The sequence below is a fragment of the Entelurus aequoreus genome, linkage group LG14 (genome assembly GCF_033978785.1).
Source record: "Entelurus aequoreus isolate RoL-2023_Sb linkage group LG14, RoL_Eaeq_v1.1, whole genome shotgun sequence".
Lineage (NCBI taxonomy): Eukaryota > Metazoa > Chordata > Actinopteri > Syngnathiformes > Syngnathidae > Entelurus > Entelurus aequoreus.
In genome coordinates, this window is record NC_084744.1 from 28,954,288 (window position 1) to 28,971,738 (window position 17,451).

Sequence of the window (17,451 nt, forward strand, 5' to 3'; positions counted from 1 at the left end):
TTGATTGATTGATTGAAACTTGTATTAGTAGATTGCACAGTACAGTACATATTCCGTACAATTGACCACTAAATGGTAACACCCCAATAAGTTTTTCAACTTGTTTAAGTCGGGGTCCACGTAAATCAATCCATGGTGAGGGACGACTGATTATTTTGAAGTAGGGATGTCCGATAATGGCTTTTTGCCAATATCCGATATTCCGATATTGTCCAACTCTTTAATTACCAATACCGATATCAACCGATACCGATATATACAGTCGTGGAATTAACACATTATTATGCCTAATTTGGACAACCACGTATGGTGAAGATAAGGTCCTTTTTTTTTTTTTAATTAATAAAATAAAATAAGATAAAAAAATTAAAAACATTTTCTTGAGTAAAAAAGAAAGTAAAACAATATAAAAACAGTTACATAGAAACTAGTATTTAATGAAAATGAGTAAATTTAACTGTTAAAGGTTAGTACTATTAGTGGAGCAGCAGCACGCACAATCATGTGTGCTTACGGACTGTATCCCTTGCAGACTGTATTGATATATATTGATATATAATGTAGGAACCAGAATATTAATAACAAAAAGAAACAACCCTTTTGTGTGAATGGGGGAGGAAGGTTTTTTGGGTTGGTGCACTCATTGTAAGTGTATCTTGTGTTTTTTATGTTGATTTGATAAAAAATAAAAAAAACAATACCGATAATAAAAAATAAAAAAACGATACCGACAATTTCCGATATTACATTTTTAAGGTCTTTATATTTCTTAATATTGTAACCTATTTTTATACCATGAATTGATTTACGTGGACCCCGACTTAAACAAGTTGAAAAACGTATTGGGGTGTTACCATTTAGTGGTCAATTGTACGGAATATGTACTGTACTGTGCAATCTACTAATAAAAGTCTCAATCAATCAATCAATGGGCTTGCCTCTTTGTGATGTTAAGTTCCGGTTATAAGCTGTTATACAGTATATGCCTTGAGCTCTTATTTTGAAGGCGCAAAGAGCGGAAGTGGTGACATGTTGTAGTGGAGCGGGGGATTTTTATATGTCGCCTATACTGTATCAAACTACAAAATAACAAACACGGAGGCTCCAGTTTTACACGCGGACCACTTTATTTTCTTTATTTTATTTTATTATTATTATTATTTATTTTATTTTATTTATTTTTTTAAAAATTTATTTTATTTATTTATTTATTTTTTTTTTTTTTTTTTTTTTTTTTTTTTATTTCTTTCAAAACCCCCGCTCCACTACAACGTGTCACCACTTCCGCTCTTCGCGCCTTCAAAATAAGAGCTCTAAGCGTATACTGTATAACAGCTTATAACCGGAACTTAACATCACAAAGAGGCAAGCCCATACAAATAGGTAACATTAAGTTACGGTTATAAGCTGTTATACAGTATTTGTCTTGAGCTCTTATTTTGAAGGCGCGAAGAGCGGAAGTGGGGATACGTTGTAGTGGAGCGGGGGTTTTTTATATGTCGGCTATACTGTATCAAACTACAAAATAACAAATATGGAGGCTCCAGTTTTACACGAGGACCACTTTATTTTCTTTCTTTCAAAACCCCCGCTCCACTACAATGTGTCACCACTTCCGCTCTTGCGCCTTCAAAATAAGAGCTCAAGGCATATACTGTATAACAGCTTGTAATCGGAATGTAACATCACAAAGAGGCAAGCCCATAAAAATAGGTTACATCAAGTTCCGGTTATAAGCTGTTATACAGTATATGCCTTGAGCTCTTATTTTGAAGGCGCAAAGAGCGGAAGTGGGGACACGTTGTAGTGGAGCGGGGGTTTATATATGTCGCCTATACTGCATCAAACTACAAAATAACAAATATGGAGGCTCCAGTTTTACACGAGGGCCACTTTATTTTCTTTCTTTCAAAACCCCCGCTCCACTACAACGTGTCACCACTTCCGCTCTTCACGCCTTCAAAATAAGAGCTCAAGGCATATACTGTATAACAGCTTATAATCGGAATGTAACATCACAAAGAGGCAAGCCCATAAAAATAGGTTACATCAAGTTCCGGTTATAAGCTGTTATACAGTATATGCCTTGAGCTCTTACTTTGAAGGCGCAAAAAGCGGAAGTGGTGACACGTTGTAGTGGAGCGGGTTTTTTTATATGTCGCCTATACTGTATCAAACTACAAAATAACAAACATGGAGGCTCCAGTTTTACACAAGGACCACTTTATTTTCTTTCTTTCAAAACCCCCGCTCCACGACCACGTGTCACCCCTTCCGCTCTTCGCGCCTTCAAAATAAGAGCTCAAGGCATATACTGTATAACAGCTTATAATCGGAATTTAACATCACAAAGGGGCAAGCCCATAAAAATAGGTTACATTAAGTTCCGGTTATAAGCTGTTTTACAGTATATGCCTTGAGCTCTTATTTTGAAGGCGCGAAGAACGGAAGTGGTGACACCTTGTAGTGGAATGGGGGTTTATATATGTCGCCTATACTGTATCAAACGACAAAATAACAAACACAAAGGCTCCAGTTTTACACGAGGACCACTTTATTTTCTTTTTTTTCTTTTTTTAAAATTATTATTATTATTATTATTATTATACATTTTTTTCATTTATTTCATTTATTTATTTATTTATTTGTATGTTTTAATTTTCTTTCTTTCAAAACCCCCGCTCCACGACAACGTGTCACCACTTCCGCTCTTCGTGCCTTCAAAATAAGAGCTCTAAGCGTATACTGTATAACAGCTTATAACCGGAACTTAACATCACAAAGAGGCAAGCCCATAAAAATAGGTTACATTAAGTTCCGGTTATAAGCTGTTATACAGTATATGCCTTGAGCTCTTACTTTGAAGGCGCGAAGAGCGGAAGTGGTGACACGTTGTAGTGCAGCTGGGTTTTTTTATATGTCGCCTATACTGTATCAAACTACAAAATAACAAACACGGAGGCTCCAGTTTTACACGAGGACCACTTTATTTTCTTTCTTTCAAAACCCCCGCTCCACTACAACGTGTCACCACTTCCGCTCTTCGCGCCTTCAAAATAAGAGCTCTAAGCGTATACTGTTAACAACTTATAATCGGAATTTAACATCACAAAGGGGCAAGCCCATAAAAATAGGTTACATTAAGTTCCGGTTATAAGCTGTTATACAGTATATGCCTTGAGCTCTTATTTTGAAGGCGCAAAGAGCGGAAGTGGTGACACGTTGTAGTGGAGCGGGGTTTTTTATATGTCGCCTACACTGTATCAAACTACAAAATAACAAATATGGAGGCTCCAGTTTTACACAAGGACCACTTTATTTTCTTTCTTTCAAAACCCCCGCTCCACTACAACGTGTCACTACTTCCGCTCTTTGCGCCTTCAAAATAAAAGCTCTAAGCGTAAAATGTATAACAGATTATAATCGGAATTTAACATCACAAAGAGGCAAGCCCATAAAAATAGGTTACATTAAGTTCCGGTTATAAGCTGTTTTACAGTATATGCCTTTAGCTCTTATTTTGAAGGCGCGAAGAGCGGAAGTGGTGACACGTTGTAGTGGAGCGGGGGTTTTTTATATGTCGCCTATACTGTATCAAACTACAAAATAAAAAACACGGAGGCTCCAGTTTTACACAAGGACCACTTTATTTTCTTTCTTTCAAAACCCCCGCTCCACTACAACGTGTCACTACTTCCGCTCTTCGCGCCTTCAAAATAAGAGCTCAAGGCATATACTGTATAACAGCTTATAATCGGAATTGAACATCACAAAGAGGCAAGCCCATAAAAATAGGTCACATTAAGTTCCGGTTATAAGCTGTTATACAGTATATGCCTTGAGCTCTTATTTTGAAGGCGCGAAGAGCGGAAGTGGTGACACGTTGTAGTGGAGCGGGGGTTTATATATGTCGCCTATACTGTATCAAACTACAAAATAACAAACACGGAGGCTCCAGTTTTACACTATGACCACTTTTTTTTCTTTCAAAACCCCCGCTCCACTAAAACGTGTCACCACTTCCGCTCTTCGCGTCTTCAAAATAAGAGCTCAAGGCATATACTGTATAACAGCTTATAATCGGAATGTAACATCACAAAGAGGCAAGCCCATAAAATAGGTTACATTAAGTTCCGGTTATAAGCTGTTATACAGTATATGCCTTGAGCTCTTATTTTGAAGGTGCGAAGAGCAGAAGTGGTGACACCTTGTAGTGGAGCGGGGGTTTATATATGTCGCCTATACTGTATCAAACTACAAAATAACAACCACGGAGGCTCCAGTTTTACACGAGGACCACTTTATTTTCTTTCTTTGAAAACACCCGCTCCACTACAACGTGTCACCACTTCCGCTCTTCGCGCCTTCAAAATAAGAGCTCTAAGCGTATACTGTTAACAGCTTATAATCGGAATTTAACATCACAAAGAGGCAAGCCCATAAAAATAGGTTACATTAAGTTCCGGTTATAAGCTGTTATACAGTATATGCCTTGAGCTCTTATTTTGAAGGCGCAAAGAGCGGAAGTAGTGACACGTTGTAGTGGAGCGGGGGTTTTTATATGTCGCCTATACTGTATCAAACTACAAAATAACAAACACGGAGGCTCCAGTTTTACACGAGGACCACTTTATTTATTTATTATTTTTTTATTATTATTATTTTTTTTCTATTTTTTTTTTCATTTATTTAAATTTTTAATTTTTTTTAATTTTCTTTCTTTCAAAACCCCCGCTCCACTACAACGTGTCACCACTTCCGCTCTTTGCGCCTTCAAAATAAGAGCTCAAGGCATACACTGTATAACAGCTTATAATCGGAATTTAACATCACAAAGAGGCAAGCCCATAAAAATAGGTTACATTAAGTTACAACAAACATATAAGTAAAATACGTACCTATAAGAAATGATCCACACATATATACCGTTTAAGACTCCAAACCGACAACAAACGGATTGCTGGTTTCTCTCGCGAGATTTGGCAACTCTGCGGACAAAACAGAACAAGTAAAAAGCAAGATGGCGTTTGATGGAGAAGTAGTCGTTTTTGGGTTCATTTTTGTCCTCTGACGTTATTCTGTCAGTACATGTACGCAATTATGTCGTGTAATAGAGTAGACATCCTTAAAAGTTGTTTGAATCCGAATGCATTATTCCGGGCGCACTTGGACGTTTCCCGTGCGAGCTTAGCTCGCTAGTTAGCTTAGCTTGTTAGCTGCCAACAAAGAGACGCGGAAGTTATCAACACATCGCTAAGTAGAGATCAAATGTGACTGTAAAGTTTTGTGATTGTGTGAAAATGTGCGAAAGGACGATAACAGAGTACGAGGAGGAACTTTGTCCAACAAAAGAGGAGAACGGGCGGCAACATCAACTAGTGGACGCGGATTTCAAAAAACACAAAGTTGTGTTACACAGAAAAGGTTTGTTTACTTCTTATTCCCACACTTTTATTTGATTAATTACACTTTTTAAAATGTATTGTGTACAAAACGATGCCTCGGTCTTCTATGATGCACTTATTTTGTTTACATATTTAGACAGTTTCATCCATCCATCCATTTTCTACCGCTTGTCCCTTTCGGGTGGGGGCGGGTGGGTGCTGGAGCCTATCCCAGCTGCATTCGGGCGGGGTACACCCTGGACAAGTCGCCACCCCATCGCAGGGCCAACACAGATAGACAACATACACACTCACATTCACACACTAGGGCCAATTTAGTGTTGCCAATTAAATTAAAGTTAAAGGTAGGTAGGTAGGTCTTTGTTGTCATTGCACAAGTACAACAAAACTTTGTTTTCAGCACAAGATTAGACAAACAAACAGTGTACAGGGTTACAGAACAGGAACCCTGATGGGTCGCCACAATGCGCCCCGTAAAAGGTGGGAAAAAGGTAAAATGCTGGGGAAGGATGAGTAAAAAAATACAATCTAGACTGGGCTCCTATGGGGGCCCAGTCTGGAGTGGGGAAAAAACCCATAGCAAAGCACACATACATATTACAACTTACAAAATCTAGCAACAGAGGGAAGGGAGTGCAGGGTCACGGTGGTAGGCCGCAGCTCTCAGGCGCTGGCCATCCATTCATCACCCCTATGGTATTTGCGTCAAAGGCGTTGGATTGGGGGTGGGGTATGTATGTGTGGCGTATATTTTTGTGGTTGCAAGTGTGTGTGTAAGCCCGTAGTGTGTCTCTGCTTCCGCGGCCTTGGTGTTCTTGCCAGTCAGTCCAAAGTCAACAACAACAGAGTGTGTCCATGAGAGACAAGAAGGGAGTTTGTTGTGTCTTTGCTGCACTGTCCTTCGTGAGAGTCTCGAAGCCAGGGAAACAATCCAAGTTAGAATGTTTTGTATGCGAGTGAAAATAAAATTTGCTTTTTACTCTAAATTGTCTATGACTGGTCCTCAAAACTGCGGGGCAGACAGTCCTATATTATCCAAAATCACAAGAGTGTCCACAGTTCTTCCCGAATCCTCCAATCCTTTGTGGCAGCTTTGGGGTACTTTGAAGACTGCCAGCAACTTCCAATTTGTCGACAAACCAGAGCAACGCTTACTCCAATCAGCAGATGTCCTGTTGTCATAATTCCGAATAGGTGGATATCTTCACGTCCTCGGCAGAAAAGGGTCTCCCAAGAGTCCGTCGTGTGTCCAGCAACAACCGCTTCGTCACGACAAGCAGGTTCCCCGAAACCCAAGATCTTGTAAATTTAGTTGAGGCCAGTTAAATAGTTCCAATGTTTAGATTTGGGGAGCAGTGCAAAAAGAGGCAACAAGAAAGTTAAGACAAAGAAGCAAGCAGGAGAGATAAGGGAGAGGCAAGGGGAGCGTCCGCCCTCGAAGAGTGCCAAAGAGAAAGGGCCAATTGTCAGGTTCAAACACTGATGACATCTATTAAACGAGACAAGAAGCAAGGAATTAAACAGAGACAGAATTCAATTTGGCTCAATTTGAGGAGAGACGCCTGGACACCGTACCCTTTTACAGTGTTTTCAGCACGCTCTGGCGAAAGATTGTACGCAACCTCTTTTATTTGGACTTTCCCTGATTACATGACAACAGCTGTTTTTCTAATGGACGTGGGTCGTAAACAGCCATCGCCTTTGATTACAGAACAGTTCAAAAGAAAAGGTCGTATAACTGTTCAAAGAAGCGGTGCCTGGGGGGGGAGTCTGGTCCTGCTTCCTCTTCGCTTTTGTAGTTATTGGGTCAAGACAATATGTTTCTGTTGATTACAATACATGAAAGAAACAGAACACCTTCATGTTGCTTCCCTCCCTACAGTTTTACAAGCCTTCTTCTTGGTAGGTTCAAAGACAGCTTTTGTCCTCTCGCCGGGAACTCATTTCAACACAGAGTATTGTGATAACTAAGATACAATTATTCTGACACCAATGATTGTCACACACACACTAAGTGTGGCAAAATTATTCTCTGCATTTGACCCATCACCCTTGCTCACCCACTGGGAGGTGAGGGGAGCAGTGAGCAGCGGCGGCGGCCGCGCCCGGGAATAGTTTTTGGTGATTTAACCCCCAATTCCAACCCTTGATGCTGAGTGCCAAGCAGGGAGGTAATGGCTCCCATTTTTATAGTCTTTGGTATGACTCGGGCGGGGTTTGAACTCACGACCTACCGATCTCAGGACACTCTAACCACTACGCCACTGAGCAGGTACCTTATCCCTAGGTGCATGTTTTTGGAGGTGGTAGGAACATGTTTACACAAAACTCCCGCAGTCACCAAATATATTTTACATTCTAATCAATACAATTCATAGTTTCATGGCTAATTTCACTTCCTGATTATGACCTACATGCATGAATAAGTGAAAGTAAACATTTATTGTCAATCATCTTTCAATAACCAAAGTAGTCACCACTTAATTTATTAAAAGAACATAAAGGTGAATGACTTTCCTTAAAGGCCTACTGAAAGCCACTACTACCGACCACGCAGTCTGATAGTTTATATATCAATGATGAAATCTTAACATTGCAACACATGCCAATACGGCCGGGTTAACTTATAAAGTGCAATTTTAAATTTCCAGCGGAACTTCCGGTTGAAAACGTCTATGTATGATGACGTATGCGCGTGACGTCAATGGTTGAAACGGAAGTATTCGGACACCATTGAATCCAATACAAAAAGCTCGGTTTTCATCGCAAAATTCCACAGTATTCTGGACATCTGTGTTGGTGAATCTTTTGCAATTTGTTTAATGAGCAATGAAGACTGCAAAGAAGAAAGTTGTAGGTGGGATCGGTGTATTAGCGGCGGGCTGTAGCAACACAACCAGGAGGACTTTGACTTGGATAGCAGATGCGCTATCCGACGCTAGCCGCCGACCGCACGGATGATCGGGTGAAGTCCTTCGTCGCTCAGTCGATCGCTGGAACGCAGGTGAGTACGGGTGTTGATGAGCAGATGAGGGCTGGCTGGCGTAGGTGGATAGCTAATGTTTTTATCATAGCTCTGTGAGGTCCCTTTGCTAAGTTAGCTTTAATGGTGTTGTCAGCAACAGCATTGTTAAGCTTCGCCAGGCTGGAAAGCATTAACCGTGTATTTACAGGTCCATGGTTTAATAGTATTGTTGATTTTCTGTCTATCCTTCCAGTCAGGGGTTTATTTCTTTTGTTTCTATCTGCAGTTAAGCCCGATGCTATCACGTTAGCTCCGTAGCTAAAGTGCTTCGCCGATGTATTGTCGTGGAGATAAAAGTCACTGTGAATGTCCATTTCTCGACTCTCATTTTCAAGAGGATATAGTATCCGAGGTGGTTTAAAATACAAATCTGTGATCCACAATAGAAAAAGGAGAGAGTGTGGAATCTAATGAGCCAGCTTGAACGTAAGTTACGGTCAGAGCGAAAAAAGATACGTCCTGCACTGCACTCTAGTCCTTCACTCTCACGTTGCTCATCAACGAATCTTTCATCCTCACTCAAATTAATGGGGTTATCGTCGCTTTCTCGGTCCGAATCGCTCTCGCTGCTGGTGTAAACAATGGGGAAATGTGAGGAGCCTTTCAACCTGTGATGTCACGCTACTTCCGGTACAGGCAAGGCTTTTTCATCAGCGAGCAAAAGTTGCGAACTTTATCGTCGATGTTCTCTACTAAATCCTTTCAGCAAAAATATGGCAATATCGCGAAATGATCAAGTATGACACATACAATGGATCTGCTATCCCCGTTTAGATAAAATCATTTAATTTCAGTAGGCCTTTAAGTGTGTCGTAGATCGTCTCCAAACGAGATACTCCACAAGAACACCTCATTTTGGCCAGAAAATCAAAATCATACAAAAAGAGGACAAAAGAAAAAAATGAAGTGCCCTTTTTTACAATGATGGAATGGACTTTTGAAGCAATTTTAGTGGCTGGGGACCAAATACTGTACAGTCTTTCCCATGTTTTCATTGGTTGTAAACACAAACAATCTAAAAGTTAAAGTACCAATGATTGTCACACACACACAAGGTGTGGTGAAATTTGTCCTCTGCATTTGACCCATCCCCTTGATCACCCCCTGGGAGGTGAGGGGAGCAGTGGGCAGCAGCGGTGCCGCGCCCGGGAATCATTTTTGGTGATTTAACCCCCAATTCCAACCCTTGATGCTGAGTGCCAAGCAGGGAGGTAATGGGTCCCATTTTTATAGTCTTTGGTATGACTCGGTCGGGGTTTGAACTCACAACCTACCGATCTCAGGGCGGACACTCTAACCACTAGGCCACTGAGTAGCTCATGATGTTAACAGTGTCAGTCGAAACGATTTACGTTCATCTTATTTATTTCTTTACCCAACAGACGTCTGTCAGCCCCCCCACATTAAAGAGGAAGAGGAGGAATGTAGGACCACTCAGGAGGAAGAGTGTCTTCTAGGGCAGGAGGAGGCTGAGCCCACCAAGTTTCCACTGACTGTTGTCTCTGTGAAGACTGAAGAGCATGAAGACAAACCACCTGAGTCCTCACAGCTTCATCACAGTCCAGGTAAGCACAACATCATCTAATACATTGTTTGTAACATATTTAAACGAGGGTCCAACATTCTCTCTCACGGCGGAGGTATACTTGCTTTTTAACCGCACTATTTCTTTTTTAATAAGCCTCAGCAATGCAATACTAAAAATACGTCTTCTAAATGAGAAGTCTTAGTCAGAATGTTTGTCCCTGAAACCACCAAAAATCTAAATAATCCCAATAAATGTTGGAGATTTTCTTCTGGTGCTGTCTTTTAGTGAACTGGCACATTTTTGGATCAAGATTCTGCAAATATTGTAGACCCATGGTTCTTAAAGGCCTACTGAAATGAATGTTTTAAATTTAAACGGGGATAGCAGATCCATTCTATGTGTCATACTTGATCATTTCGCAATATTGCCATATTTTTGCTGAAAGGATTTAGTAGAGAACATTGACGATAAAGTTCGCAACTTTTGGTCGCTGATAAAAAAGCCTTGCCTGTACCGGAAGTAGCGTGACGTCGCAGGTTGAAAGGCTCCTCACATTTCCCCACTGTTTACACCAGCAGCGAGAGCGATTCGGACCGAGAAAGCGACGATTACCCCATTAATTTGAGCCAGGATGAAAGATTTGTGGATGAGGAACGTGAGAGTGAAGGACTAGAGTGCAGTGCAGGACGCATCTTTATTCGCTCTGACCGTAACTTAGGTACAAGCTGGCTCATTGGATTCCACACTCTCTCCTTTTTCTATTGTGGATCACGGATTTGTATTTTAAACCACCTCGGATACTATATCCACTTGAAAATGAGAGTCAAGAACTCGAAATGGACATTCACAGTGACTTTTATCTCCACGACAATACATCGGCGAAGCTCTTTAGCTACGGAGCTAACGTGATAGCATCGGGCTTAAATGCAGATAGAAACAAAAGAAATAAACCCCTGACTGGAAGGATAGACAGAAAATCAACAATACTATTAAACCATGTACATGTAACTACACGGTTAATGCTTTCCAGCCTGGCGAAGCTTAACAATGCTGTTGCTAACGACGCCATTGAAGCTAACTTAGCTACGGGACCTCGTCAGAGCTATGCTAAAAACATTAGCTATCCACCTACGCCAGCCCTCATCTGCTCATCAACACCCGTGCTCACCTGCGTTCCAGCGATCGACGGAGCGACGAAGGACTTCACCCGATCATCGATGCGGCCGACGGCTAGCGTCAGATAGCGCGTCTGCTATCCAAGTCAAAGTCCTCCTGGTTGTGTTGCTGCAGCCAGCCGCTAATACACCGATCCCACCTACAACTTTCTTCTATGCGGTCTTCATTGTTCATTAAACAAATTGCAAAAGATTCACCAACACAGATGTCCAGAATACTGTGGAATTTTGAGATGAAAACAGAGCTTTTTGTATTGGATACAATGTGTCCGAATACTTCCGCTTCAACCATTGACGTCACGCGCCTACGTCATCATACATAGACGTTTTCAACCGGAAGTTTTGCGGGAAATTTAAAATTGCACTTTATAAGTTAACCCGGCCGTATTGGCATGTGTTGCAATGTTAAGATTTCATCATTGATATATAAACTATCAGACTGCGTGGTCGGTAGTAGTGGCTTTCAGTAGGCCTTTAAGCATAGCAATGAGGAGGTTCACCTTTTTTCCGATGCCAAGCGGCTTTCTTTGGGACTTAGATTATGTGCAAGAAGCCTTAAAAAGCACAAAACATTTGGATGACACTGTAGTGCAGTCCTGTCCAAAGTGTGGGCTTCAGCTTGGCCCTCTAGACATCATGAGTTAAGTAAAGAAAATTAGGTTGAAGGCACCCTGGGGGACAGATTCATCAGTAATTTAGGTCAATGACCATGAATTGCACTTTATAAGGAATCACAGCACCGCATTTTTATATATGACCCAATCCAAACAACCTTTCCCACCAACACAAAAAGTCAACACACACGGTCACACATAACACAACCTGCTCACTGAACTTTGTGGCTATTATGAAGGTGTTCAATTACAACAAATAATTCAACATTTCACCCATTTAAATCCCCTGCAATGCATGATGGGAAAAAATGCAAAAAAAACTGTCGCCACACTTATCCATGTTTGACACACTTTGCTGCTTGATATTTCTGATTTATTGCAAAAATTTAAGAAGGTCGTCACGGAAGTAAACAAGGTAGGAGTCCAACTATTACATACTCTTAATATTCAATTACATTAATTATTTATCCATTATATTAATATAGGCTAAAAAACAGCTTCTTCCCCAGGGCCATAACCACCCTGAACAGACTTCCCCATTGACCCTCATAACTGCCTTCTCTTCGGTGCAATAACCCATTCCACCAACCACCCTGTTTCATGTAGATATTCATGTACATATTCATTTCACCCTCTGTACAGAGTGTACACTTGTTTTATCGCACCTTATGGAATGGCCTCAATCTCGTTACCCTGCGTAATGACAATAAAGCTGATTCTGATTCTGATTCTGATATTATGTATATATATTAATATAAATATATGCGCACATATACAGTCGTGGTCAAAAGTTTACATACTCTTGTAAAGAACATAATGTCATGGCTGTCTTGAGTTTCCAATAATTTGTACAACTGTTATTTTTTTGTGATAGAGTGATTGGAGCACATACTTGTTGGTCACAAAAAACATTCATGAAGTTTGGTTCTTTTATGAATTTATTATGGGTCTACTGAAAATGTGAGCAAATGTGCTGGGTAAAAAGTATACATACAGCAATGTTAATATTTGCTTACATGTCCCTTGGCAAGTTTCACTGCAATAAGGCGCTTTTGGTAGCCATCCACAAGCTTCTGCTTGAATTTTTGACCACTCCTCTTGACAAAATTGGTGCAGTTCAGCTAAATGTGTTGGTTTTCTGACATGGACTTGTTTTCTTCAGCATTGTGCACATGTTTATGTCAGGACTTTGTGAAGGCCATTCTAAAACCTTAATTCTAGCCTGATTTAGCCATTCCTTTACCACTTTTGACATGTGTTTGGGGTCATTTTCCTGTTGGAACACCCAACTGCGCCCAAGACCCAACCTCCGGGCTGATGATTTTCGGTTGTCCTGAAGAATTTGGAGGTAATCCTCCTTTTTCATTGTCCCATTTACTCTCTGTAAAGCACCAGTTCCATTGGCAGCAAAACAGGCCCAGAGCATAATACTACCACCACCATGCTTGACGGTGGGAATGGTGTTCCTGGGATTAAAGGCCTCACCTTTTCTCCTACAAACACATTGCTGGGAATTGTGGCCAAACAGCTCCATTTTTGTTTCATCTGACATCACATGGACAAAGATAAGACTTTCTGGAGGAAAGTTCTGTGGTCAGATGAAAGGAAGAAGGAATTTTTTTCCAGCGAGCACAACAGAACAATATTGACCTGATTACTAGCGATATAACAAAGCCGAGTTTCTTTTTTTAGGTAACCATCTGCAGTTACGGTAAAGGAACATGTACAGCCAAAATAAATTGCGTGACTAATCAGCATTAGCATAATTAATGTGATGCTTTTTGTGATTCATCAAATGCATTAACTGGTTTTTGCTATGTATATAAAAAATACCTACCGTATTTTTCGGACTATAAGGCACACTTAATATCCTTTCATTTTCTCAAAACTGGACAGTGTGCCTTATAACCCAGTGCGCCTAATGTACGGAGTAATTCCGGTTGTGCTTACCGACCTCGAAGCTATTTTATTTGGTACATGGTGAAATGATAAGTGTGACCAGTAGATGGCAGTCACACATTAGAGATAGGTGTAGACTGCAATATGACTCAGGTAAACAACACCAACATGTTATGTTTTATTGAAAATATAGAACATTACACACGGCGCTCAAAAATCTATCAAAATGTTTTAGTACGACTTTGGTAAGCTATGAAGCCACACTCCTTGATAGATTGTACTGTGCTTCAACATACGAGTACCGTATTTTTCGGACTATAAGTCCTAGTTTTTTTCATAGTTTGTCCGGGGCTGCGACTTATACTCAGGAGCGACTTATGTGTGAAATGATTAACACATTAGCGTAAAATATCAAATAATATTATTTAGCTCATTCACGTAAGAGACTAGACGTATAAGATTTCATGGGATTTAGCGATTAGGAGTGACGGATTGTTTGGTAAACGTATAGCATGTTCTATGTTATAGTTATTTGAATGACTCTTACCATAATATGTTACGTTAACATACCAGGCACGTTCTCAGTTGGTTATTTATGCCTCATATAACGTACCGTACACTTATTCAGCCTGTTGTTCACTATTCTTGATTTATTTTAAATTGCCTTTCAAATGTCTATTCTTGGTGTTGGCTTTTATCAAATAAATTTCCACAAAAAATGCGACTTATACTCCAGTGCGACTTATATATGTTTTTTTCCTTCTTTATTATGCATTTTCGGCCGGAGCGACTTATACTCCGAAAAATACGGTATTATTATGGTGTGTGTTTAAGGTAAGACATATTATCTGGCGTTTTGTTTTACAATATTATGCAAAAGCAACTTTTCTTACCTTCTGGTACCTGCTGATCTGTATTTGGGATCTGCATAAGTCCTAAAAAAAATGTGTGCGTCCGCCTTTGTAGTACGTGCCGACACCGTAGTTGATAAGCTTCTTCTTTTTCTTTATTTTCTTATTATGTGACATTTATCCTCCGCTGTTGCCATTTGTAATATAAAGTAGTGTAAAGTTCTTACTTATATCTGTCAGTAAACTCGCCATGAAAGCGCTAAAACATACCGGTGTAGTGAGTTTACATTATACACCCAAGGAACTTTAGTTATTAGAGAGTTCCGGTCGGACAGTTTTTCACTGGACACATTTCCGGTGTTGTTTCCGGAAGAGGAGATGCGGCTCCGTTATTGATTGAAGTAAAGTCTGAATGTCATTAAACAGTTACCGTATTTCCTTGAATTGCCGCCGGGAATGTAGTATTCGCCTGCCTAGAATTACAGCCGGGTCAAACTCGTTTCGTAAAATAATTAGCGCATGCTTGGCACTTCCGCCGGGTCAAATATGAGTCATTAAATGACTCCCGCCTCCTGGTGGTAGAGGGCGCTAGTGATCCTTCTTGCGACTACCAGTACTGCAGAAGACCGGTGCTGCAGAAGAAGACAACAAGCAGCAAGCATGAGCAGCGATCGTTTGCTTGCACTTTTACAATGGAGGATTACATATCTAAAAAAAACAGTTTTCTAAACTGGACTTTCAATCGAAGCAGGAGGTAATAATTAAAAGAATATCTCCAGAGACTTTTAAAACTGAAGAAAGATAAGGAAGACTACCTTTGATCAGAAGCATGGACATCATTATAAGTAAAGGTAAGACCATAATAACGTTTTTTAATTAAATGTTCTTTTCATGATAAGGTAAGCGCCGGAGTGAAAAGAAGTTTTAAAATAATTAGCGCATGCTTGCCCATCCCGCATGGTTTTGGTAAGCGCAGGAGTGAGAAGAGGTTTTAAATTAATTAGCGCCCCTGCGGCTATTCAAGGAAATACGGTAACTCCATCTTTTGACACTTCTTCCACCCCCGTCCTTGCACGCTACACCGCTACAACAAAGATGACGGGGAGAAGACGCTGCCGAAGGTGAGCCACGTAAATAAGAGCGCCCACAAAACGGCGCATCCTGAAGAGACTGTCAGAAAGCGACTTGAAGATGATCTGTAAAACATCATCTATGCAACATTTTGACCAAACAACCAAGATTCAAGATTCAAGATGCTTTATTATTGTCCATTCTTTAACATGTACAAGACATATAAGAACTGGAATTTCATTTTCAGCACAGTCCCACTAAGAGCAGACATACGTTACAGGGGGACAAAGACGGGACCGCCAACTAATCAGCCACTTACAGCCCTCCTTAAAAAAAGGTGGGAAAAAGGTGATATTGGGAAAGGGGGGAAGAGTAAAAAAAATATCAGTCTAAGGCTGGACCCTCGGGGGGGTCCAGACTGAGTCCAAGGAAAAAACCTCACATAGCATACCACACCTAAACATGATACATATAATCACAACAACTCGCAACAGAGAGAGGGGGGGGATTTGGGGCCCTGGAGGCCGGCTGCCGCTATAAAGCGCTACTCAGCCGTCCATAACCCCGAAAAGGAATTAAGCAGTGTTGAAGGCGTTGATTGGGGAAGGGGCGGGTGCGTGCATGTATGCCCAATTAACTTGGGTGAGATGTTGAAATGTTTTTGTGGACTGGGGCCGATCTCAAAGTTCGACACCAAGTGTTATTGGAAAAAAAGGAAGGTCAAAAGCGTCCATCGTTGAGGAGTCCTCGGGGGAGTTTTTCAGAACTAGCCTGTTCCTGATAGCGTCAAGGCCATTCGAGGGAGTCAAATCGTAGATTAAGATGTTGTTTCCTTCGAGCAGTCAAAACAATGACTTGCCTGCTCTATGTCCGTGCTGGTTCCTCTCAAATTCAATTTAATTCTCCTTCTCAGCCAGCTTCTCCATGATGAGATCCAATTTGCGATTCAGATCAGAAATCGCCACCATTACATGTTATGTAGACCACAAGGAAGTGTTTTAATTTTAGAAAAAAATTATAATACAGTGTTTCCCATAAACTGCCAAGATACCTGTGGCGGTGGGGGCGTGGCTATGGGGGTGGTCACCATGACATCAATGAGTAATTTGCATAATTTACTCCAATGATATGATTTTCTCTAAAAAGGCTCAAAAAATGTATACTTACTAATTAATAATAACAGTTTTGTTTTAAACGTCCATCCATCCATCCATTTTACAATATAATTGCAACACTTTATGTACATATTTATATACAGATTTGAACAATAAGTTATTCACTGAAATATATTCATTAATTGTGGTTCTTACAAAAAATATATCTTATAAAATATAAAAGCTAAAATGTCTCTTAAAGCTCTGCCCCTTTAATTATTGCATACTAAATAATTTAACTTTAGCCTACTACTACAACCATATTATTTACCAGCAACATAAAGTGAAACAGAGGCAGAGGTGTCCTGCCACAGTCAGTAACAAATAAACAGAAAACAGTAGTGGTCAAATACAAATAAGGCAACAAGAGAAGTATCCTACACTTCGCTTTTGTAAAGTAAATCTGAACAGCCGATATGGGCATCTACATCAACTATATGATTTGCCTGAGAAGCTGGACAGGACAAAAAATAAATAAATAAAAAAATTTATTTTTATTTGTATTTTTTTTATTAATTTTTTAAATTTGTGGCGGACGTAATTCTTTCGTGGCGGGCCGCCACAAATAAATGATTGTGTGGGAAACACTGTAATAACATGACCCCTTTAATGCACCCTATAATCTGCCTTTTGTATGAAAATAGACCTGACTAGATACGCTCTTCGGCAGTGCGCCTTATAATCCGGTGCGGCCTATGGTCCGGAAAAAAACGGTACTTACAATTTTAA

The 17,451-nt window shown here is 40.3% G+C and overlaps 1 protein-coding gene across 4 annotated transcripts in view; it reads left to right on the forward strand.

Moving 5' to 3' along the window:
* The first annotated feature begins 4,965 nt into the window (after positions 1–4,965).
* The window catches only part of LOC133664635 (zinc finger protein 771-like), a 32,380-nt gene continuing 19,894 nt past the window's right edge, over positions 4,966–17,451 (forward strand). For all 4 annotated transcript variants that reach the window (XM_062069433.1, XM_062069434.1, XM_062069436.1 and 1 more), the window contains exons 1-2: positions 4,966–5,424; positions 9,813–9,995. In XM_062069433.1, coding sequence (XP_061925417.1) covers positions 5,301–5,424; positions 9,813–9,995 — 307 coding nt within the window. In that variant the 5' untranslated portion in view covers positions 4,966–5,300. The remainder of the gene's footprint in view (positions 5,425–9,812; positions 9,996–17,451) is intronic.